Source organism: Sciurus vulgaris (genome assembly GCF_902686455.1).
Source record: "Sciurus vulgaris genome assembly, chromosome: 1".
Classification (NCBI taxonomy): Eukaryota; Metazoa; Chordata; class Mammalia; order Rodentia; family Sciuridae; genus Sciurus; species Sciurus vulgaris.
In genome coordinates this window covers 129,941,606-129,966,305 of record NC_136461.1, presented here as the reverse complement: position 1 = coordinate 129,966,305, position 24,700 = coordinate 129,941,606, and the positions used below count along the sequence as shown (strand labels likewise).

The following is a 24,700-nucleotide window of genomic DNA, read 5'->3' as shown; positions in this document are numbered from 1 at the left end:
CCTACATGTTTTTTAAACATAGTGCCTATATCATCAGAGGTGCAAACATGTACCTGTTTTATCAAACCCTTTAGTGAGTGTGTGTTGAACTGAGCATGAGTGCGGGGAATGGAATATCCAGGGGTGGAAGTATACACCTCTGCTGCTGAAATAGAGCTTAGTACTTGGAAGCAGACAGCTGCTTGTTCTACCTTCGCTACTAATATGAACACAGGAGGTAGGGATCTTATTAGCTTCACTTTTTTCATGTCTTTCCATAGGTATGCCATGATTATGAAGGACAAATATTCAAAGGAAGTGTAAGAGAGTGCACATAAAGTATTTATGGGAGGGTGGTCAAAGATGAGCTATATTTATTTAGAAAATTCTGTATTCTCTGTTTTGATAAAAAAGAATGGAAGAAAAAGAATGCAGTAGTGTCATTTTTCTTTATGTCTGCCATTTTCTCCTCAATACAAATGTCATCAGTTTGGAGTATGTGGCTATGCATGGTTTAAAATAAAATGTAAGTGCACAATAGTCAAGACATTCTGGCAAATTTTGAGAGAGAAAAGAGAGGTTTCAGAAGTAGGGATGACATAGAGTTTAAATGAGTTGGAGGCTTTCCTAGACAGTTTTCTTTCCAAATTTGGAAAAATAAGACAAACCGTATTTCTATTTTTCAGGCTTTTATTTCACAGAAGGACCAGTTTAAATTGCCTTAGTTTTTCACATAAATGAGGTAAAAGGAGACATTGGGGGAAATCTGACCATAAGATCTGTCACTCTTCACACTCGTACTTCTTTGCATTTTGTGATTGACATTTTCAACATAAGGAAAGAAATTCTCTTCAACTAGCATAGTCCCCAAAGTGACAAAACCTATAGTTTCCCAGATGTTCAACATCTGGGATGTTTTGTATTAAAATCCAATTAATAAACCATTACTCAAACACCTGAAAAGGATTACTTTGGGTTATTACAGTTCAACTCAATAATAATTGAGCAACTATTAGAGACATAAAGTTACATTGCCTCAAAAGGTCAACAAGACATAGCCCCTCATTTCCATGGGGCTACCCAAGGCTTGAGAAAAGAAAATGGACTTGAGTTTATAGACTGTCAGGTAGAACACAGTAGTCAAGATGAATGTGCCATCAAAAGTCTGTTGCAATATAGGATTCTGGGAGATGCTCTCATCTGCAACATGAATGACAAATGCATTTCCACAGGCACATTTTACAGTTCTGACACTGAAAAATATTCTTGGAAAGTTACAAATGAAATCAACAGATTCAAAACATTTCATTTCAACTGTCTAATTTGGCCATCTAGTCTCGCTGATTCTTTTGTAGCTATATAAAAATATGACTTTAATGCATTGTTTAAACCAAGCCGATCTGACTTCTAGTGTCCTTTCAATTGGTCTTTGGAGACATTTATTTATTTTATTCAAAGTTCTCTGAATCTCACTAGGGATAAATTTTTCAGTAATTATCATCTTCTGGAAGCATTTCTGAGTCTATGCTCTTGTTTCTTCTGTTCTAATACTTTCCACATCCTATTGGAATCCATAGCTTGCTGGTTTGTACTTGAGGACAAAAGTTGTGTTTTATAGATCTTTTTATGCCCACTGTCTAGCATGGAACAACATGTAGATTGCTGCTCAATAGCCATGTATTGAACCAGTAATAAGTAAAATTTTAGGAGAAAGATACTTGTATTTTAAAAAATCTATATGAAACATTCTAATTTATAGTAAGAATAAAATCCAAGGACCATTCTGCAAAAATCTATTACCACATTGGCCTCAATAATTGAGGCAGGTCTACTTTGTAAACTTCAGTAGATTCTCCCATTCCATATTCATAGTCAGATAATGAGGATAAATAACTATATTCTTTTATCTTAATTCATATTTACAGAATATAGTAATGATGTTAATGAAAAGCAGTTACTGTTGAGAAAAACAGCAGACTTGTTGAAAAATTCTAAAGAACCTCTTAAAATTGGATAAGGAAAATGGAAAATTTCCAAAGATATCAAGGATATTGTGTGACAATCTATATAATAAAACAGCTTAAATAGAGAAAATTCGCTTTACATAATGAAAAGCCTCATTTTTGAATCAACAAGTGCTCTTTGAACTTTATTAGAAGTGTTTTGACATTATAAGGTTGTTTAGTATAGATTTACTCAAAATAGCACATTTAGTTGCAACACAAGCGTTGAAGTTAAGTGGTTAGTTTAATAAAACAGAGTTTCCATAGTTACCACAGGAGAACAGAGAATAACTTTTATTTCTTTGGAAGCCAGGAAGGGGCTTTAGAGAAAAGATTAAGCAAACAGACCTAGGCAGGTTCATTATGTGTGGCTTCACACCTGATTGGCTTTTTAAAAGAGGAAACTCCTGATATTACAGGAAATTAAAGTGTTGCCACTAAAATCTCTAGTAGCACATTAAGAAGTCTGGACATTGCTTTTCTCTGGGAATTTCAAACTCAATTCTGAGTCAAAAGAGAAACTAGTTAAAAAAGATGTCTCCATGAGATGCATTTTTTTTGCTTATGGTGTTTTGTTAATAAACCATGTCCTAAATAAATGGCTAAAACACTACACTGAAGACAGCAATGCATTGCTCTACATGACAGATCATGCAGTCTTTGGTCTAACTTTTTTATTCATGATTAACATTTTGTTGAAAAGTCTGATGGGAGGGAAATTGAAATCCATGCTAGGGAAGATGTCTTCTTGTGCCAGCTTAGTTGTTGTCTCAGTTTAGCATTGAGACGTGCTTTCTGTGAGTGTTAATGGAGGTCACTGTCATGCTGTCCTCTGCTGAGTGTAACCCAAGGAGTTCTTCACAGTTGACTATTGAGAAACAAAATGATGTGGTTTCTAGAATCTCACCTTCAGCTCACCAGCCTCTAAAGCAGCAGTGATTAACAGGACTTTTACAAAGTTTCTATGTAGTTACAAGGACAGTTTCAATCTTCTGTCATTTTTTTGCATTAGCTATGATTATGCTTTTACCACAAAAATGCATTTGTTTTAAAGGTAACAATACAGACTGGGAGAATAGCTTATGTTTCATCTATATTTATCAGCACTCACTGTACATTTGTGTCTTCATTACCAGGAAATATTAAGGGACATTGTGCCATCTATTCCTGTTTACAGTTTATTATGCAGAGATAGGAAACACTTAGCATGTAAAATGAATGTAGAAATTATTCCTGGATAGAAACACGGACATTTCCCACTCGTTGGCTCTTTCTCCTCCATCACCGGATCAGAGTGTAATTGTCAGTAATCAGGCCTGCTTGCTGCTGATAAAACCACTCTGAATGCTAGCAGCCTTCTTTGTGTGATGACTCAATTATTCCAGAAGTGCCTCATCAAATCTGCCCCATCAGCTGGGCTAATAAATAAGGAGAAGAAACTGGCCCCCCAAAGCAAATTATAAATCCATTTGCATTAACCATTTCGCTGGTCCATGATCTAGGCAGAAATAAGCATGGCAGATTGTGTTAAGCTTATTTGAATATGTTTATAATGTTTACAGCATGCAACTTTTTTTCCCACAAGGTGTTGGAATTATCAGTCATGAATGGCATCTAAATGCAGTTATGTTAATTACAGCAAGGCTTTAAGTATCTTTGAGGGCTATTTTGTTACTTAAATAAGGTGAAAGTTAAATCATCTTGCAAGGAGAAATATAGGTCTTGTATAAGTTACTGGAATTGCTTCAGAGTTTAAGGAGAAGAGATCTGTGTTTTATTTTTACAGGAACTGAAAGGACAAACACAAATACTGTCATGCCTACTAGTGCAAGTACAATTATTTCCTGTCTGTCACAGAGGAAACCAGAAAGTTATTTTGATGCTCTGGATGACTTCGACAATCTGCAAAGCAAAAACTGCATGTTTTGGGAGCAGATCAAAGTTGCCATAGCACTCCTTGCACTTAAAATTCCTTGAAAGGTTCTAGAGAGTAGAGATTTCAAAATCTGGGCAAATCAGTGAAAATCAACTAAATCTACAATGGAAATTTAGTATATTGTTTGACAAATCTTACTTTATTCTTCTTTTTAAGTGACTAACTTCTGAATTGCATGAAATTTTATTCATATTTGAACTTCAGTGATCACTTAGGAAAGTCAAAAGTATTAAAAGTGGATCATTAGGAACAAATTGTTTGCCAATGTAAAAAAAAAAATTCATCTTGTTGAGCATATAATGATTTAAAATCTGAAACATCCTTCCTAAAAGTAAGTGATCCCACTGACCTACTTTGCTTTGGGAGCTGTGTTTCCTGCAGAGTGGTTCCAGTTTTGCAGAAGCTCTTCCTACTGTGATCAGGCACCTAATGATGGGCTGGTGGTAAAAGTAAAGCTTGTGGCCAATAATCAGTATTTTCTTGTCCTAAAACATCTAAAATGAAACTCAATGTTCATCTTCATTTACTCCAACCAATGAAGCACATTCCCTAATAACCTAGGGAGCTAAACAGAAGAAAGTCATTTTCAGTGGCATAAAAATTAAGTAGGAAGACTCACAAAAATTTTATCCATCAATTTCTAAATATAGACTCTCTTGCTATGATGGAAAAACCAACTTTATAGTTCACTAATATTGAAATTCCAAAATAAGGTACTTAAATTATCATTAGAAATTTCAAGGCACCAAATCAAAAATGGGAAACTGAAGAATTCCATTGTATTTCCAGATAAAGACATGTTCAAGATTATATATAAATATATATGAGTATGTATATATAATATAATAGTACATTATATGATACAAAATTGGCTATAACATAAATTATCATACTGATTAATATAAAAATAAATCTAGAAACTTAGAACTATAAAGAACTTGCCTTATTCAAAAAAATGAAACAGACAAAGATAATCCCCCCTTTTCATCATTCTAACTAATGAACAATTGGCGACATATTAAAGTTAGAACAAGCTGGGCATGGTGGTGCACACCTGTAATCCCAGAGACTTAGGAGGCTCAGACCAGAGGATCCTGGATAGAGACAGACATTCCCCACTCATTGATTCTTTCTCTTCCATCACTGGATCAGAGTGTAATAATTTGAGGCCAGCCTCAACCACTTAGCTGAACTTTGCTTCAAAAGTAAAAAGGGCCAGAAATATAGTACAGATGTAAAGTACTCCTAGGTACTCCTACTCCCAATACCAATAAATAAACAAATAACTAAGATTGACTGAGAGATTAAAACTGTTGAAAATTGTAAAAAACAGGGGTTCAAGGGATAGCAATACTAACGTAAATATATCCACATTCTTTTGTTTACTTGTTAAAGAATTAAATCTGTGAGTGGTCTTTGGAGATTTCATTAACATTCCAATCTTCAGAGAGAACGCCATGCGTTTCCTTCCTCACTGAGAATAAATGGGTTGGTTTCATTAGAAGGCAGACTCCAGGAAATTGGTGGTGGCAGTGACCTCATATTAGTTATATTTTGAGCCGTAAGCGCTATATATATTTTATATTAAATTCATTTGTCAGTTAACCAAATTTTTCACTGTGTTTAGCTTGGAGGATTTTTTGAATTAGTACATCCTTTTGAATAAGTAAATCTGTGTCAAGCTATAGGAATGCAGTGGACACAAGTATCATTTCACTTTAGGTACGGTGGTGCACACCTGTAATTGCAGTGACTTGGGAGGCCGAGACCCAAGGATCCCAGATAGAAACATGGACATTTCCTAATCATTGACTCAATACAATTTGAAATATTTTCTGTTTAAAAAAAAAAGCACAGCGTATTCATTACATTGTGCCATAGGTTTGAAGAACTGTCTTTTTCAGAAGCAGGTACTCATCCATGAAGCATCTATAAAGGCCTGAGAGTCCTTAATTATTTTCAGATACAAAAGCAGAAAAATAGTGTACTTGGTGATGACTTTATGTAACAAATAAAGCCAAGTTATGATTAGAAAGCACACTTAAGAACTATGTAACCCATTAGGTTACTAAAACCTTGGTTGTCATATAGTTTCATCTTTAAGATTACCTTTCCAGAAAAATATAGATTTCAATGCAAAGTGTTCATCTTGGCAAGTGGGGGATAGAACTAACTCTGTTGCAAGTTCTGGGAGCTTGGTCAGGTTTCCAATTCTTGGGTAAACCGTCTTAAAAATGTGTATTTTCCATTAATATTTTATTAAACCCTTAAGTTTTATAACACACTTTAAGATCTTTAGCAAAAAAAGATTAAAGAATGGCAATTAATATAAATGGAGGGGCTGGGGAGATAGCTTAGTTGGTAGAGTGCTTATCTTGCAAGCACAAGGCCCTGGGTTCGATCCCCAGCACCACCAAAAAAAAAAAAAAAAAAAAAAAATGGAGTTTTAAACATATCTCCTGATATAATAGCACACATGCAGGGGGGAGAGGGGACATTTCAGTGGATGATTCCTTCTGGTGTCTGCCAAGGGTGGGCTTCCAAAGAGCAGGTGAGCAGGGTTGTTTATGACAGACGTTTGGAATGAGAGCACGTGAAGGGCTCCTGGTTCCCATTTGTATTTTGGTGTGCTTCGACTTCCTGAGCCCTTATGTGTCAAATCATATTCCTAAACTTATATTTTCTCCATGCCCTCTGCACACTTCTCCAAGCCGATCTCAGCTGTGCTGCCTCCGCCCTCCTCCCCAGGGAGGGGAGCCACAGCAGATGGGGTTAGGGCAGAGGGCTGATGCATCTGACAGCAAACGGCCGGGTTGTTGAGTGGAAGCTGTGAGCGTCAGGAAGCTCCTTTTCCCCTGAGACCCAACTAACCACTGAAGAAAGTTGAAAATGAGCCCTTTGAGAAACGCTATTAAAAGTAGTAAAAAATTGCAATTGTGCAGATGATGTGCTGCTGTGCGCTTATTCGGATGCTAATGAGTTTGACATTAGGGAACTCAGAGGCTTTACAGCTACTCCCTTATGTGATTCAGTTCTTTATTGGCAATCTTTGAGAAAATAAATGGAAAATGTATTGCTAATAAATACATAACACGATAGGGTATTAGACAAAAAGCCATTACTTTCAGGATTTAGAAAGAGCTTTGTTCGCCAGTGTGACTGTTTTCCAGGATCTTTTGTTTTAGGTTAGTGTATGGCAAACAAAAGGGAATAGGCAGGTGGAAAGCTGCAGAACTCTTTCTGAACTGAGGGGAGGGTGCAGTAGAATGGGCCAAAAACATTTGTTAGAGAAAGCCTTTTTTTTTTTTTTTTTTTTTTTTTTTTAAGTTGCAATCAAACACAAACTAAGAATTCCCAAGCTCCTGTGCTAGTTTTCAGTTGTTACACCATGTGTAGCAGTCTGCTATATATTACAAGAGAGTTTTATCTTCATGTTTCCCCAGGAACTACAGTTGCAGACTTAGGTTGACGAAGCATCTGCTTCATGTCTGGTCAAAGACTACAAGTAACACAGACATCTATGCTTCAGAGGCGGGGCTCTTCAATATACTGCAAGGGGTAAAAGACCAGATGACAGAAATCTTCTGAAAGGAAGGTTGGTGACTTGTGTTTTAAAATTCCAGAACTGCCAACCATAAACATTTAAAGCATGTGGTATCTGTATATGTGGCATTGCTATAAACAGGCCCTCTTGTGCATGTTGAGTACACTACATGGAATTTCAGTTTTCTCTCAAGGGCCTATGGCCTCCTGAAAACAGATTCTGTTTCCATCCCTGGGGCCAAATAGAGGGGATGCAGCTCTGTATATTGTGACTGATGACAAAGTAAATCAAGGGTGAATTGTTTCCTTGGAAAACAATTTAAAACATTTGCCAAAGGATTAGTAGCATTTTATTATGACCTCATTAGAAAGAACCCTAAGAAACGAAAGGATACATTTTCTATTTTGCAATTTCTTAAGCAAATCTAGTCTTAAGTCTTTCTTCTTGGTCATTAAAAGTGAAAATAAAAGAAGTACTGGGACTAAAATGTAACTCAGTGGTGGATACCTTGCTTAGCATGTGAGGTCCTGTGTTCAATCCCAAGCACCACTAAAAAAATAAAAAACAATAATAGAGGTGGGGTATAGCTCAGTGGTAGAACATCTATTTAGCATGCAAAGAGCCCTGGGTTTGATCTACCTAGCATCATAAAATATAATAATGATAATTATTATTGAGAGTCCCTTATCTAATTTCTCAACTAATAGAATACCTGATATATAGAAAATATAAAAATATTTTTCTAATTGATGTGTAGTATCAAGTTTTTATTATAATCCAAAGTACCAAGTTCATAGTATATTCCAACCAAATCATAGGTACAAGCGTCAACACATTGTTTTTCATTGCAATGTTTATTATTACTCTTCTATTTATTTGTCCAGACACTTACTCCTGCCTTCTTTTATTTTTTTCTCTTAACAGAATGAGTTTCAAGCTTTCTTACTAAATTGGACAAAGACATTTAGTCTCTCTGACGGTGCAGGGTGAACTGAATTGCACACGAGTTACCTGGAGAAAGAAAGTGGTATGTCTACATTTTTTTATTAAGAAGTAGATATATTGAAAGAAAACGAATTCAATTAAAGAATTTATTTAAAGGCTTTTCTCTACAACAGTGTTTCATCTCTGTGAATTTGCTTTGAAACTTATTGTTAGTATTGAATTTGGAATTGTGATTTTTGTTCTAAGCATAGTCAACTTAATATTTCAAACTATTGAACAGGTAAAATTCTCTGAAAGAATCCTTTTGCATATTAATTGGTATGTGTCATTTGTTCAAGCATGTTTTCCCTTAAAGAAAGGTTAATTGTTAAAATAGTTTTAAAAATCCAATTTGAATTCATTTGTATTAGAAATTTGTTTGCTTAAAGACTAAGAGCAATTGTAAAATTTTTGTAAAGCAAGATTTTAAAGGTATTATAGATGGCATCTGCAATTAATTCCTACAAATAGTAAAAAGTATGTTCAGTAGTCCTTGGCCAAAATCAATTTAAAAATAATGTAACCCTATATGAAGGAGCTTATTTTCTAACACATATTTTTTTAACAGAGGTGTCTCAAAATATCAGTAAGAAGAAAAAACCTAAAGACCCTCTTAATGTGTTACTTACCCTATTTTTAAACAGGGCATATTTAAAAAATGCAAAAAAGAAATCTTCTGAAATATAAAGCTGGCGATTGGCCCCTAATGTCACAAAGCTAACTCTGAGACCATGGTGTGGCAACTAATAGAAATCCTTGGCACACATTGGTTACCTAAGGGAATAATAGAACTATTTACTGGAGTCGTTTGGCAAAAGGACACAAACATATGGCTTTGGTTTATATTCAGCACTGCCAGTTGTACAAAGTTACAGGACAAAGTCTACAACAGCAGTGACAACTCAGAAATCAGAAGGAAGAGTCAAAATAAATCCTCCTCCTTATAACAGTACCCAAGTTTGATTCGGGTCTAAGATGTCTTTTATTCCCAGTGACTCTAGAAAGTTCCCTTTAAAAATCATCTGTGGGTAATGTGCAGGAATGAGGCCCTCAGGTAGAGCTATTTCCCAGGGAACTATACTTAATCTAACAGCAAACTGAATTTGCTTCATCCTTGAGGTTTGTATTTATGGAAGATAAGAAGAATTAGGGGAAACAAGGAGAATCATCAAAAATCTAAAGCATAAACATCATTGAATTCATTTATACAGAAATCAAAGTCAGCACAATAAGGAACAGAAAGTTGGAATCAAGAATAATGTGCCCCAAACAAAGGATGAAAATTTCAAAAAATTACAAATATCATCATGGGTGGTATTTTTAAAAAAAAAGCATTTTTGTTACATTTAGATTTTTTGAAGTTTACTTTTTAAATGTGTTCCTATTCTTCCTGAGTAATGAATAAATGTATGAAAAGAAAACTAGAAAAGAGAAAGAGCAGAGAAAAAAACACATTTAACCATTCTAGCTTACCCTTGCTCTCTAGAAGTCAACATTCTCCTTCATTTAGTCTTGAAGCTCATTTTCCCATAATTTTTCCTTATGTGACAGGTAAGCATCTTGGCTACCATTTTAGGCTGTTCCAAAGCTATGTTTAGAACAAAATGAGGCCAGAATCATCAAAAGAAAGGTCACTCAATGTAGGGTTCTTTGTTCCTCAATCTGGACAAATTTCATCCCAACATACTGGCTTCATCTAGTTGTTTCATTTTGGAATTTTCCTTTTCCTACTTCTGGGTTTCTCTTTGTCATTTTTGCAACTTCATTTGTGAAAAGTATTCACTGAAGAAAAAGTGTTCCTCATGGAGCGGATCCCAGGACCTTTTCTCAGCAGTCACAGAACTTCCTCTCACCACCGCCATGAGTTTCTCAGTCCTGAAAGAACATCTTACAAGAGTGATGTTCTACAGCATACAAAAGCACATTGCCCCTTCAAACATCTCAGAAGAGGCACACAATGAAATCTGCTTGAGAGGGGAAATCACTGCAAGTTAATGTATGGGAAAGACTTTTCAAATTAGAAGTCTATGCATGAGCTAACTAGACAGCATTAAGATTAATTGTGTAAGGGTTTTCAAAGAGTGCCTTCAAAACATGATGATCACTAGGACTTTTTCTACAAATATTAAAAAACTCAAGACTACTTGTTAATGTGTCTTATAAATATATACTGAGGTGGTATTATAGAGCTCTGTTGAAAGGAGAAAAACACCTCAACATCCAAGGGATTTGTCTTACTCAGTTTTTTAGAAGTGATTACGTATTTATTTGGAGAGATGGGTGTTATTTGTTTGTTTGTTTTGTCAGTACTGGAGATTGAACCCAGGGTTCTCTACTACTGATCTCTTTCCCCAGCCCTTTTCAGTTTTTATTTTGAGACAGGATCTCACTAAGTTGTCCAGACTAACCTCAAACGTTTGATCCTCTTGCCTCAGCCTCCCCAGTCACTGGGATTACAGGTGTATGTCACTTTACTGGCTGTTTTAAAATTTTATTTATTTACTTATTTATTTGTCAGTAGGTTAAGATAGAATTTTGAGTGAAAATAAAATCAAAAGAACTAAATACCAGTAAGAGGATTGCATGAATGAAAGCAAAATTGATTTTTCAAGTTTTGTAGATTGCTTCTTGAATCTCTTCCTCCACAAAGAAGCAATTCTGAAATTTTCTCTTCAGCCCAAAAGAAGGTCTCAGATCTGTGCCCTGGGGTAACAAGAAAGAGATTTGCTCATTGCCCCTGATGTAAGTTCCAGTAAATAAATATGGGCAAGTACAAGTAACTAGAAAATCATTTTGTACACTTCTATCTAGGTTTCTAAGTATATAAAGATGTTAAGTGGGAGTTTTCCAAATTCAACTAAATAGTTACATGTTATTCTAAGGTCCAGTTTCTTCTTCACTGCGTGTCTACTTATTTCCATTTCTGCTTCTTGCACATTTGTCCTCCAAATTTTACTTCTTAACCTTTGGAATTTTATAAATTTCTTTTCCTCTTGCCATTTTTCCATGTATTCACTTCTTTCCCCCAGAGAACTAGAATATGAAACTTTTTTAAAAGTTTTCTTTGTGACTTTATTATGAATTAAATGCTGAGCAAAAATCTCTTTTTTTTCCTTTCTATTTAAATATTATATGTGATATGTTCATATTTGTAAGTTAAATGAGATTTTTCTTAAAGTAAGGGTTTCAGATCAGAAAAAATTAGAATGACAAAGCTCACCCTCAGTTTTCTTATCCCTATTGAGAAATAGATTATCAAAGACAGAAAGAACCCATTGTAGGAATCTCAGAAAATGTCTTCTGTTGTTGTCATCCTTAACCTATGAAATCTGGAGAAGGACAAGATATTTTAAAAAAATAAAATTTCCAATAAAGAAAAGGAATAACTCAGAGTTTACAAAGTTAATTGCAGTCTTTTCAAAAGTATTGGGGGCCTAAGCAATAAAGATAACTAAACATTCTTTTGAAGTTGAAAAAAATGAACTTTCCAAGACATAGTATTTTCAAGTTTACAGTACATGTTATTTAGGTCGTTTTCTTGAATCACACCATGATCATGTGACTCTTCTGTGATTCTGGAAAATTAGAGAGTATGGTAATCAACTCCCAAGTCTGGGCCTCAAGACAGGTCCTGAGGTAGAAATCGCTTTCCACCTTGAATGACCCATGACCTGAACAAGGTACCATTGAAGATGAGGGTTCATTTTATGAAAATAAAGTCTTTCCATTTGCAATTAATTAAAGTTCCTGGAAATAATCCAAATTAAGAATACTTTGAATTTTCTACTCCTATGTACAGGCTCTAGAGAACAAAAGCCTGTTTTTGTTTGCTTGCTTGCTTGCTTATAATGCTGGGGATGAGATCCAGAGTCTCGAGCAAGCATTCTACAACTGGGCCACATCCCCAATCCAAAAGACCTGTTTTTGAGTTGGGATGGATGACGAGAGAACCATTTCATGAGCATTAAAACTCCCCACACCTAAAAAGAAAAATACTTTAGGTGTCTATTCTTTTTTCCCATTGAGCCATTATACATGATTAGAAGCTAAACTTAGTTCCTCAGTTCTGAAGGACAGAACGAAGGTGAAATAGATAGCTCATAAATAATGGCTTTGATCTATTTTGCTTTTACTTGGCTCACAAGCTAAATTTGAAAACTTAGTTTTATGAATGACTTATCAGTTTTTAAATGTTTATACAGGGTGAATGTGCTACACCAATAGGAGAACAATAGCTCAACAAAATACAATTATGAGACCAGCATTCCGAGCACATTCATGGGGAGGTCCATGAATATTTATGCATTCCTTCCAATGACTTTAATGTGGAGATGGTTGCATGGGGTGGGGACAAGACTCAGACCCTTGAATAGCGGAATTGCAAAATAGAAGCTAGTTAAAAGTTATTAGAAAGGAGGTTGCATTTAAGCATGCGTCTGAAGCTACTTTCATGTATAACTTCTGGCATTCTTTGCAGTGTTTGTTTCAGTTTTAGTAAAGAAACTCATGGAATTCAACCTCTTATTTTCTTTTGGGGTATTTTTTTCAGGTGGCTGGGAAGAGTTAATAGCACCTGTGTAGCAGGATGATAGACTTGTGTTATGTGGATGCTCTCCCATGGAAATAACTTCCTCAGAAATATTTGATGGGTTTCATCTTTTAACCCTCACATGCTACCGATCTCCCTAATCTAGTTATTTGTGTAGCACACGGAAGGGCGTTTGCATGAGTTGAGCCACTTTATATGCAACAGGGATGTTCCTGGGATGAGGGGGATTTCACAAGGCAGTGCTCACCATCCTGAGGAAACCAAGCCATTTTAATCTTAGGCACTGTCATATTTGTCATAAACTTGTGCAGTTTTAAAAGAAGGAAAATCAACAGGAAAAAAAATCACCTCTGTTTTATTGTTGTTTTCTCTTATTGTGTAGTTTTAAAATATTCATAACAATGAACCATTTTATTTAGACGAAAGCGGCTGCTGTTCAACCAAAGTGGTGAACACTTTTTGTTTGCTAATTTAAAAAGCAGTTCAACAATTGGTATGGTGTTTATTATGAAGCAATGACAAAAGAGTTCTGGTGGTTTTAATAGTTTTAGCTTACGAGAGCTGTCGTTAATTTCATCTGTAGTGTTGCAGGTGAAAAAATGCACAATGGATAAATAGTCTATATTGGTTTAACTGAACATAATATATAGTGTGTTCTGGAGTTGTTTGTCTCAATAGACTATAGTAATCAAAAGTAATGAACCTATTATGTGCAGGACCTTGGAGAGCGTCGAATGGCAGTAAAAGTGTGGCACATAAAAGGTTTATTAAAGGAAATTAAAGTCCATCATTGCCACACCTGCTCCCCTATTATAAGTCTATGGCAGGTCAGTGCCTTCAATCACAACCTAGCCTCGGAGAGCAGAGACGCGGCTCCCATTACCATGGCAGTCACACTGCCTCTCTGCTCATGTCAGGATTTAAGGATGGGAGCCACGGAGTGCGCCTTCTGCCTGCCTCTTATTTTCAACAGACAAAACAACTTATTTATATTTAAGAATTCTTTCTGACAGTGTGCAGAAGACAATGATTACAGATTCTAGTGAAATGGATAGATGTCTTCAAGTCAGAGTCTATGGAAATAAAAGGCCTTGAAAGTCCTTGTATCCCTTTGATAATTTATTTGATTGCATTTAAAATATTTAGTAATGATGGGAATTTGATACTGCCACAGAACTCACTTAGACTTCACCTTCCTTTTACATTCAGATGATTATAACCAGTATTTTTTTTTTTCTGAATTTTGGGAGTAAACGTAGGTTATTGTTGACAGAATTTTTCCATGATATATTCTGAGGGCTTTACATGAGTTTGGCTTCAAGTTGCTTATTTAGACAGTCATTTTCCCTTAGAAAGGGTCTATGTAAAAGAATTTGATTTTAGTAAATCCATTTGAAACCTTTTGGTTTAGCATTTGAGATTTTATTCCTTTCACAACCACAGCTGATCACTCCTTTTTTTTTTTTTTTTTTTTTTTTAATCACTGTAATGCCAGATACATTTGAAACACAAACACTTGTGGACAAGGATATCAGCCTTCTTTTTGCTGTTCTCTCTGGTTTCCAGCATCTGTAGATGTGTCTCTCAAACTACTGGTAAGCAAAGGCAATCACAGTGAGAGCCCCATAGAGTCAGAATGGTATTCAAGGGCAAGGAAGGGCACTCTGTTTTTCACAATGAACTTCTAATTGCATGTTTTCATATTTTGGTTAATGTCAAAGGCATGACCTCAAGACTTTGTGTTCATGTTACAGATGGATGCAGAGGCTGAAGATAAAACGCTGCGGACTCGCTCTAAAGGAACGGAGGGTGAGTTAGCAAACAGGTTCCCTGACACTGTGCCCACCATACCATGAAATATGGGAGTGCCGGTGTTCTGTCCCTAGCGTGTAGTCAGAATGATTACACCTTCCTCCGGGCTTTTTTTATTCAAACCATGCCAGCCTACTGGCTCTTGGCATTGAGAGGCAAAATATTATGAACCAAGAGTTAAAGGACTCTGGAAAGTCCAAGTGATATATGATGCTAATTTTTACAAAATACAATCATGAGTATATTTGAACATCATGCAAAACATCCTAAGGTTCAGCAAGGGAGGAATGTTTCATGGAGACCTTCAGATTATAAAAGCGACCTCAAATGACCAAGGGAACAACTGAATTGTTAGTTTATTGCTAAAGCTGATTTTGATTTTCATGTTATCTGGTTTAGTAGCTCCCAATCTATACTTAGTTCAAGTAAAATGATGATGTTTGTTTTTTGACTAAGCCTGCTGGGAATTTCCAGCAGCTCTGTAAAGTAATGTTTGGAAGGTTTAACTTGCCGGTTATCCCTCTCTTTTTGTAACCAACAGATGGTAATGTAATATTGAAATATAAACAGGCCCTTGATGATCTAAACATCTGGAAAACAGGATTGACTGGCAATAACACCCCTTAAGGAAAATAACTTTTATTATAATTAGCTATATTTTTGTGACCCTTAATTCTAAGTGGGAAACTATAGGTTCACCATGGCTCTGACAACACTCTGGATAGCTGTTTTCCCCACCCCACCTTCCTCAGGGTCTACCTGGCTTAAGAAGAGCTGAGCCCAGCTGTCACCCTGCATTTATCTGGGTTTTGACATTTACAGTTGAAAATGGCTAATCAAGTTGAACACTTTTGTTAGCTATATATTTATATATGTCAAGGTAGTCAATTGCTATTTAAGTGAAGTCCAAAATCCCAAATATTTTTAACACATTCAAGGATTTTTTAAATTAAGATGTGACCAGTGATTATCATCAGCGTTGATACCCAAACTACAGAATAATTCTGTACATCACATAGGACTTTTCTCACCCTAACAAATGTTTTATACTGTCTTTTTTTTTTTCAATTTTAGTTTTAATCAGTTTGACAGTAACCATATTTTCTACCTTTATATTTAAAATGTAGTATTTCTAGGCACTAAATTTTCATGGGGTAAATGCCTCAATATTGTACAAATTTCAGAGTTTCTTTCATTAAGGTAAGCTCACAAAGCCATAAATATCAGAATTTTAGAGATTGTATTTGGAATCTTCAGATCTCTTATTTTGATGTCTCAAAGCACACTACTTTCTCATACTTTCTAAATGTGGGTCTTTAAATTTGCAATTCTTTTTTGGACTTCGAATTCTTTTGGCACATGTACACATGTCCTTAAATAGAGCCAAAATGTTCTTCTAGAAGTGAAACGACTGTTTCTCGTGAAGCGTGAGTAATCTTGAAAACCACCTGTTGCCTCCCTCCATATGCTGCTTATCCTGGGTGTAGGCAGGTATTTATAAACATGAGCTCCTGTAGTTCCCAGCATCTCAGTCAGAAAAACCAAAGCCCTTTTTTCTATAAGTGTCTCATTTTTAAAAAGTCATTGGTATTAACATTTCTGAAGCTTTTAAGCTATTTCTTTCTTCCTTAGGCAGGAAGTTATTGAAATAAAATCTTGGGACATATGCATTTAGTAAAGCCTTGACAGTTTTGTTTGAATACTTGTTTAATGTCATTAAATATGTTATTTTGGGACTGGGTGTAGCTTAGTGGTAGAGGGTTAGCTTAGCATGCATGAGGCCCTGGGTTCAATCCCCAGTATCACCCAAGTACACACACACACACACACACACACACACACACACACACACACACACACACATACAAACAGAATAACATTGAAGTATTTGTGAATAATTTCCTATTGAAATAAATTTTATTTAAAAAAAGTAGTTCAGATCTTTTATGTTCTTATAATTTTTCAATAAACTTTTAAAGACAGGTACTTAGAAAGTCCAAAATGTGACTACAAGGCCCCACGGCCACCTAAGATACTAAACACAGTAAGCCATCATAAGACATCCTCACCTGTCCTCTTATCTCCAGGGGGTGAGAACAAGAGAAAAATCAAGCCATTCAGTGAGAAACCACGTGGAGTCTGTACTAACCATTCATGGTTAATATCTCTAGGTGGGTGAAAAGTTTGAATCACAGAGTTTTGAAAACCATCACCTAATTGACTCTTTTCCTTCTTCTTTTTTTTTTTTTTTTCAATAGTACCAATGGATTCCCTAATCCAGGAGCTCAGGTAAGGTCTGCCCTACATTATTTTTTCTCATATTAATTGACTTTAATTATTAGAATGATTTGTACTTTTCAAGTCTCATGATCCTTATTTTAGAATAAAAAATAAGTCAAAGGGCTTATTTTACTAGGCTCTGCCTATACACCAAAGAAGCAGAAGGGGAACAACTGGATTGATAATTTGACTTAATATTCTGATAACAAAACACAATAACATTTTGCTATCATGTGACTAATTTCCCCCTTTTCTTAATGGAATATAGGCTGCCACACACTTTCTAAACACCTACATGGTTGGATTTTTTTACTGAGGGTCAGTGAACTGAACTGCCATCTGTGAACCTGATTAATGAATCACCCAGATCCTAAATTATACACTTTTTACTTTAAATAATTAGGTAATTCAATCAGGTAGTCACAGTTTGTTTTTTTAACCTACACATTAGAAGGTAATGTGACAAATAGAATTTTTGAATGGGTCCATATGTTTCCACCTTATATATCATAACTAATGCCTCAGATCTAATATTCTGAAAGTTCTACCTGGTTTTGCAGAATAAATTCCAATTAGATTTTCTCTTACAGAGTCTTTGTTGAGGTATAGTAAAAAAGAAGAAAAATGATGAAAAATATGCTTAAGAAAGAATGAAAAAAGAAAACATGCTGATGACACATTTTCTGTCAGGAACAAGATGATTCATGATTCATCCCCTTGCCCAAAGTCCTAAATTCACTATTTAGTTCACCTTTTTAACAACAACTGTGGTCTGCATATGTTCCTCAGGTGTTTGAAAAATAGAGGATGTATTACAGTATCTGACAAGCTTACAATTTAGAAGGTATGCATTAACAGTTCACATAGTTCTTTTTCCAGGCAACCATGCTTTGTGGTTCCCTGAATCACAGGTTGTCTTAGTTACTTTCCTGTTGCATATGACTTATTCTGTCCCAGTTCATCTGTTTCGAGGAACACATACCTATTAGAATTCATCCTAATGCTCTTCTCTATAGAAGTTTGCTATAGGGAATTTAAGACCCTGCCTATGTTATTAATCTTATCATTAAAATTTTTGTTTTACAAACCACTTTAATAAAAGCAGGACATGTAGTACACCCACACAATCAGGAAGGATTAAACTATTGAACTACTGGGCTCATTTAAATTCTTGCTTTTAAAATCTACTCTCATCTAAAATTTCTATCTTTTTGGAGACTTTATGTCTCCTGTAAAAGGATTGAGATAAATTTAAAACAATCAAGTGCTCAAAGTGTAAGAGATGTTTGCAGCACTGTGAGGTGGTTTCCTGGTGGTCTACCACAGAAACAGTACCCATGACCAGAGGACCATCACCCCATTGAACATAACTGTCAGAACTTTTAGGGAAACAAATCATTCAGAGGGGAAAAAGGTATCTTTTTAGTGATATGTCTTTAAAATATCTTGGGAAAAAAAAAGAATTTTTAGGAAATTAATGTGCACATTGACCTAAGAAAAAACACATAATTCAGAGAGAAAAAGGAAGGAATTAACAGAGAAGCAAATATATGGGGGAAAATGTTTAATGTAACCTTTGTCAAAAAATAGAAATTACTATTTAAGCATGTTGTTAGTATTAATGATTATAATAATAAATTTATTGAGGTCTTATGTGCTGTACACTCAAGTTTTCTTTTTCATCCAATTATCTCATTTAATACTCAACAATAATCTTATGAAGTAGAGACTATGACTATTCAAATTTTCAGAAAAATAAAGTGGAAATAAACAGCATATGTGAATAACACAAAGCTACAAACTAGTAAGTAATCGAGACTCCAGACCATAGGTCAGTTTCTCTCTCACCAGGCTATGTTTCTCTCATTCACAATTAGTACTGTCCAGAACGTGAAATCAAGAAGTAAATCATTGCTTACATTTTTTCAAAGTTCCACATTTTAACCTTCAGAGTTATCTTTCAAAAACTTAGTTTTCTAAAATTTGAACAAAGCATATATTTTATTTAGAAATGATAATGTTTCCTGTTCTCCTAATTCTTTAGAAATCATATTTCTGTCAAAAATTCCATTTGATCCTAATTTGTTTTTAGACTAATTCAGAAAAATGTTGGTAATTTCTTTGAAGATTCATACATGAAACAAATTCCCTTATTTTTCTTTAAGAAGAACCAATTAAGAGAATTACAAACTGATCATTTTAAATGTTACAATAATTTATGGTAAGCGGAATAATATTTAGGCTGAAGAAGTGCCAAACTATTTCTTAAGTGTCTTAAATTGACCTAGACATAATCCCTAATTATTATTCCATATATATCTTGGGGAGGGGGAGTACTGGATTATTTTTAAAAACTTATATTTTTAGTTTTTATTCAATTTTTGTGCAACTTTTGTACAACTTTATCCATTCCCTATAATGCTCTTCTAATTTATTCTGCAGATTTGTTGCGATTCAGAATTACAATCTGTGCCTGAATTTCTGAGTACCCTTGGAGAATGTGGCATGTTTTCCCCAGTATGAAAGTTATGGCTATTTCATAGAGAACGTTGGCAACTTATTTAGTCCTTCTTTTTAGAATACATTGGACATGTTATTGCTTCCAGAGAGACTACTTACAAAAATACTAATACAAATGAAGCTAATTTAAATATACTGTATATTGTTCATGGCACTAATAAAAATTGATACTGACATTCTCATCTTCTTATTATACTCTATGTCAGCTACTATCATCACCATTAAAAAAGCAATTTATAACCACAGGCCCACCTTTAATCATATTCCTTATTAGCATTTCCAGTCTTTCCTCTAACACAATTCAGGTTACAGGTGGTGTCGAGAAAGCTCTCTTGCGTCTTTCTAAATCATGCCCATTGCATTATCTCTGCTCTTTTCTTTTATTACTATTATCCTTAATCTGAACCTCATGCTATTGCATCTACTAATATTGGTAATTGTCTCATGCATTGGCAAAGTGTTTTATATCAGTCCAGCCCCCTTCCTCTAATTAGGAAAATATATTCTTGCTTCTGAAATGGCTTTCCTATGTGACTCCTTAGAGAGACAAATGAATTCAAGGCTCTTAAGTATTTTAGAGTCAAATCCCACTGTCTTTTGTGGTTTATTACTGCTTACCAATTTGTTGGCTTAAGTTTTGTAATAAAGTCTTTAATTTTGATGTATTTTCTTATTTTATTTCATCTTTTACTTCATTTAAAACTCTCATTTTGGGGCTGAGGCAGAAGGATTGAAGGATTGCAAGTTCAAGACCAGCCTGGACACCTTGTCTGACCATTTCTCAAAATAAAAAATTTAAAAAGTATTAGGAGTGTAGTGTAGTGGTAGAGCACCACTGGGTTCAGTTCCCAGTACTGCAAAATAACAGCAACAACCACAACAAACAAAACCCCAAAACATCATCTGTTATTTTCTTGTAACTTTTAAACTGTTAAAATATTTTATGAGCTCTGCATTCAATAGGTAATAGATTTAATAACATTTTTATCAATATGTCAAAGTTTTGTGATTTGTGGACTTTTCTTGTTTCTTCTATCACATTTTATTTACTACAGTCTTTTTTAGTTAAATATTTCATTTTAATATTTGAGTTTTTCCCAATTTCTTTTTTTTAAATAATATTTACTTTAGTAATCATAATTTTATTGGAAGTTCCTTGTTGGGTAAAGACTTCCAGAGATAACAACTGAGGATAAAATGAACACGAGCTTATTCCTAATAATAAGCATTCCATAAATTCATCATTCAGGTTAATTTGATTAATAGTTTTAATGACAAGTTTAGCTAAAACAACAGAGAAACCCTCCTCTTTACTTTTAGCATTATCATTTCCAAATGCAGGACTTGGTGTATATTTTGGATATTTAGTAGCATGTTTATTATATTCATGTTGCCAGTGTAACTTTCTAAATGTTATGGCCAAACCTATAAATTAGAATCTAAGAAAATGACACTTAAAGAAAACCCATTTTTCCTATAAGCCACTTTAAGGGGGAAGTGAAACTGATAAGCACAGAAGATGATGGTACAGATTTAATTTAGAAGAGCAGTGTCCATCCAGAGAAGGCAGAGGCATCTATGACCAGTCAGCCCCTCTCTCGCACCTTCCTCATACTCACTCACTTCTTAGTAATAGTGGGACTCAGAGCTAACAGGTGGCTTGGACTCCCGACACTGACACTCCAGGGAGATTATTTTATATATACCGTATTATACTTACTAGGGTAGAAGAGTGTCTTAAAACATACTGGGGAAGCTTTTGAAAAATAAAAGGAAACAAAAGGAATTTGTTGTTTAGAAAGAAAACTTGACCAATTGTAATGCTATCATGTATGTCTATTTGCTTAGCTTCTTGCAGCATTTAACTTACTATGGAATAGATGTTCAATAGGTGGGTATTGAAGGAGCTGTTGAAACAGTATGTACAGTATCTAAATGAATACATACAGCAAGCCTAAAAGGCAATCAGGACAAATGACATTATCTAATTTTAAGTCATGAGCTGAGTTTAGGGAAGTGAAGTGCTTAATACATGGTCTTTTAATTAAGAAGCAACAGAGCCAGCATGTCATTTTACCACCCACATTTTGGACGGGATATTAATTTAAACTTTATCAATAAGTTAATAAATCAAGTTGAAACACATCCCGACCTACAAAAAAACCCTGCCACATTTTTTTCATTCCTTGCACAGCCAGTCACAGAGATTCCACTTGTCTTTTCTTCAAAATTGTTTTTCATGCATGTGATTTTAAATCTATGTGAAAATATCTGGAACTGACACAAATACCTACTTTTTTTTCCCTCTCAAAATGTCACCTCCCAGGTGATGAACTATCAGGGGCCTTTTACTTCTGATTGTTCAATGTAGGAGGATGAGTAACTTAACCTCCATGTGAGGCCCTTAAGAATCTTTTTTAAATGGGCTAAAAGTGGAATCCATTCCTTCTAGCACAGCTGAACTCAGAAGACTAAATGGTTTTGTTTCTTCCAGTTTGTATACTATATGTATACAATTGGCTTTTAGTATCCATAGGTTCTGCATTTTCAATTCAACCAACCATGGATGGGAAAGATTAAAAAGAAATTTTAAGTACATCTGTACTAAACATGTACAGACTTTATTTTACTGCCATTGTTCTCTAATCAATATCCTAGAACAACTAATTACATAGTATTTACATTGTAGTAAATATAAGAAATAGTCTAGAGATGATTAAAAGTATAGGGGAGTATATGCATAGGTTATATAAAACTAATACAGCATTTTATATGAGGGACTTGAGCCTCTGCAGATTTCAGTACCTAAGGGGGTCCTGGAACCAATGCCCGAGGACACTGAGGGTTGACTCTGTGCGTGTGTGTGTGTGTGTGTGTGTGTGTGTGTGTGTAAATCAGAGGTCCTTGATACAAGGTCCTTGATAGCTCATCACCTGGGAGGTAACATTTTGAGAGGGGAAAAAAATAGACATTTGTGTCATTTCTAGATATTTTCAAATAGATTTTAAATCATGTGCATGAAAATCAATTTAGAAGGAAAGGACAGTGGCCTGTGTGTGTAAATATATATATAAATATATATAAATATATGTACACACACATATATATGTATATATAAATATATATGTATATATAAAATATATAGACTGTATGTATTTTATAGCATATATATGGTCTATATATTATACTATATATGTTTACTATATATATAAGCATATAGACCATATATATTTTTATATTATATATATTTTTATACACACAGTGCATTCCCCACATTAATGGTGTATATTCTATTTTAAATTATAACCCATCTCTGTTTCCAAAAAAATATTATGGAACCAAAAAAAAAAAATGTCCATAGAGTTAAGAGACTCAGAAACAAAATAAGAACAAGAAAAAATGCTTTATTTTCTTTACCTTTTTTTCCTCCAGGTTCAAATATTATCCCAAGGATACTGGTGGCTTCAACCAACCACTGGTTTATAGAAGTCAAAAGCCCAAGGCATTGACATTTCTAGAGATCAGAGCTGAGGCAAAATATCAACATTGCAGACTGCATGTGAGGACTTACTTGCACTATTGCTTTGAGATTTTTAGAGCTGACCTACAAGGAGATTGTTTAAATCCATTTAGCATTTTTTTTCTTGTAACATAAATCTTTTTACCAGCAGAAACTGCCACTCTTATCTGAGGAATAAATGTATCTTTCAATATTTGTCCATTCAGTGATGCTTCTGTACCACTGTAGTGTGGTATTGCAGTGGGTACATAATGAACAGCATTGATAATAAATTCAGCAAATTACAGAATAACATGATTGAAGGTGATACAACAAAAGTGCTATACAGACATGGAGAGAAAGGTCATGTCCCACTTGGGACTCAAAGGTGACCCTTGAACTGTCTGTCTGAGAGCAATAGCAACAGCAGCAACCCTGGGTGCTTATTAGAAATGTAGACCTTCAGGCTCCCCCCCCCCCCCGACCTACTTTTTAACAAGATCTATAAAGAACATTTAAAGTTTGAGAACACAAGACTCAGAGACCATAGACTAGACTCCATGGCTTACCTTGCAAAGCTTTTGTCTCCATTGCTATTGTTCAGTGGCAGAGGTTGGCAGAAAAGTCAAGTGTGGTTTCTTTGGAATTATCTTTTTTTTTAATTTTTATTATTTATTTATTTTGATCTATGAATTCTTAGTGGTTGTTTGATGAGCAGAGCAGAATAAGTTATTTTGACAGTTTTAGTAAAAATCACTTGCTTTTTCATCTTTGTGAGACTTTCTTTTTGCCTCTTATAAGTGTTTGAAATTAGCCAGATCTCCCTTAAATATTTGTCACATATCATTAGAAAGAAAATTTAGGTAAGAACACTTTTCAAACACCATTTTATGTGCCTCCATAGAGGACTCTATAGCCATCTAGACTGTGTTCTCAATATTTAATCATTACTATGGCTCAAACAAAACCTATAATCTCTGTCAACTTCTATGTTACACAACTCCCTTGCAACTTTGGTATGTTGATGACAGGTGAGGCTAAGGCTCCTTTCAACTTGGTCAGGCATTTCAGAGTTTATTTGTTCCTTTCAGTTCATCCCCAGCACAACACAAAATTACTTAACACCATTTCTCATTTCTCCTTAGTCCTCCTTGAAGGAATACATTAATTTTAGTCATCAGAAAGAGCTCTTTTTTTTTCTTTGTGTTATATTTTAATAAACTAGACCTATTTGAGGTATAGGTTCAATTGTATTATATGCTTTCAAACAATGTTTCTAACACCTTATTATTTTTTTCCTACTGTAAGTGTGAACAGAAATAAATATGTGCCATCATATTGACAAAATGAAAAGTTTGTATTCAGGTGACTTCTAACTCTAATGCGAATTCTCACTTAGAATTTGACGGGAAAGAACACTGGTTTAATAGCTTCATTAGGTTCTGAGAGCTCGCTAACTTACTAGCTGTGTGACCTTGGAGAAGAGTACAAAGATCAGTTCTTGCTGCTCTCTTGACTAAGGAAATGCTTTTCTATATAGCACTTTTAATCCTGATCTGTGGGTTCACCCTCCCCGATCCATCTCAAAGCATAC

At 34.8% G+C, this 24,700-nt stretch overlaps 2 protein-coding genes across 5 annotated transcripts in view; both read left to right on the top strand.

The window, feature by feature from the left end:
- LOC306659505 (uncharacterized protein) overlaps window positions 1-7,488 on the top strand; it is a gene marked incomplete at its 5' end in the record, with an annotated part of 212,092 nt that extends 204,604 nt beyond the window's left edge. The window contains one exon of the mRNA XM_079137121.1: window positions 7,362-7,488. The remainder of the gene's footprint in view (window positions 1-7,361) is intronic.
- The window catches only part of ST18 (ST18 C2H2C-type zinc finger transcription factor), a 359,234-nt gene that overhangs the window by 247,293 nt on the left and 87,241 nt on the right, over window positions 1-24,700 (top strand). For 2 of the 4 annotated variants that reach the window (XM_079136475.1, XM_079136473.1), the window contains exons 1-4: window positions 7,476-7,513; window positions 8,387-8,489; window positions 14,750-14,804; window positions 17,066-17,096. In XM_079136475.1, the coding sequence (XP_078992601.1) occupies window positions 14,750-14,804; window positions 17,066-17,096 (86 nt within the window). In that variant the 5' untranslated portion in view covers window positions 7,476-7,513; window positions 8,387-8,489. Of the gene's footprint in view, window positions 1-7,475; window positions 7,514-8,386; window positions 8,490-14,749; window positions 14,805-17,065; window positions 17,097-24,700 lie in introns of those variants that run through there. The other 2 variants (XM_079136474.1, XM_079136476.1) reach the window with 2 other exon arrangements.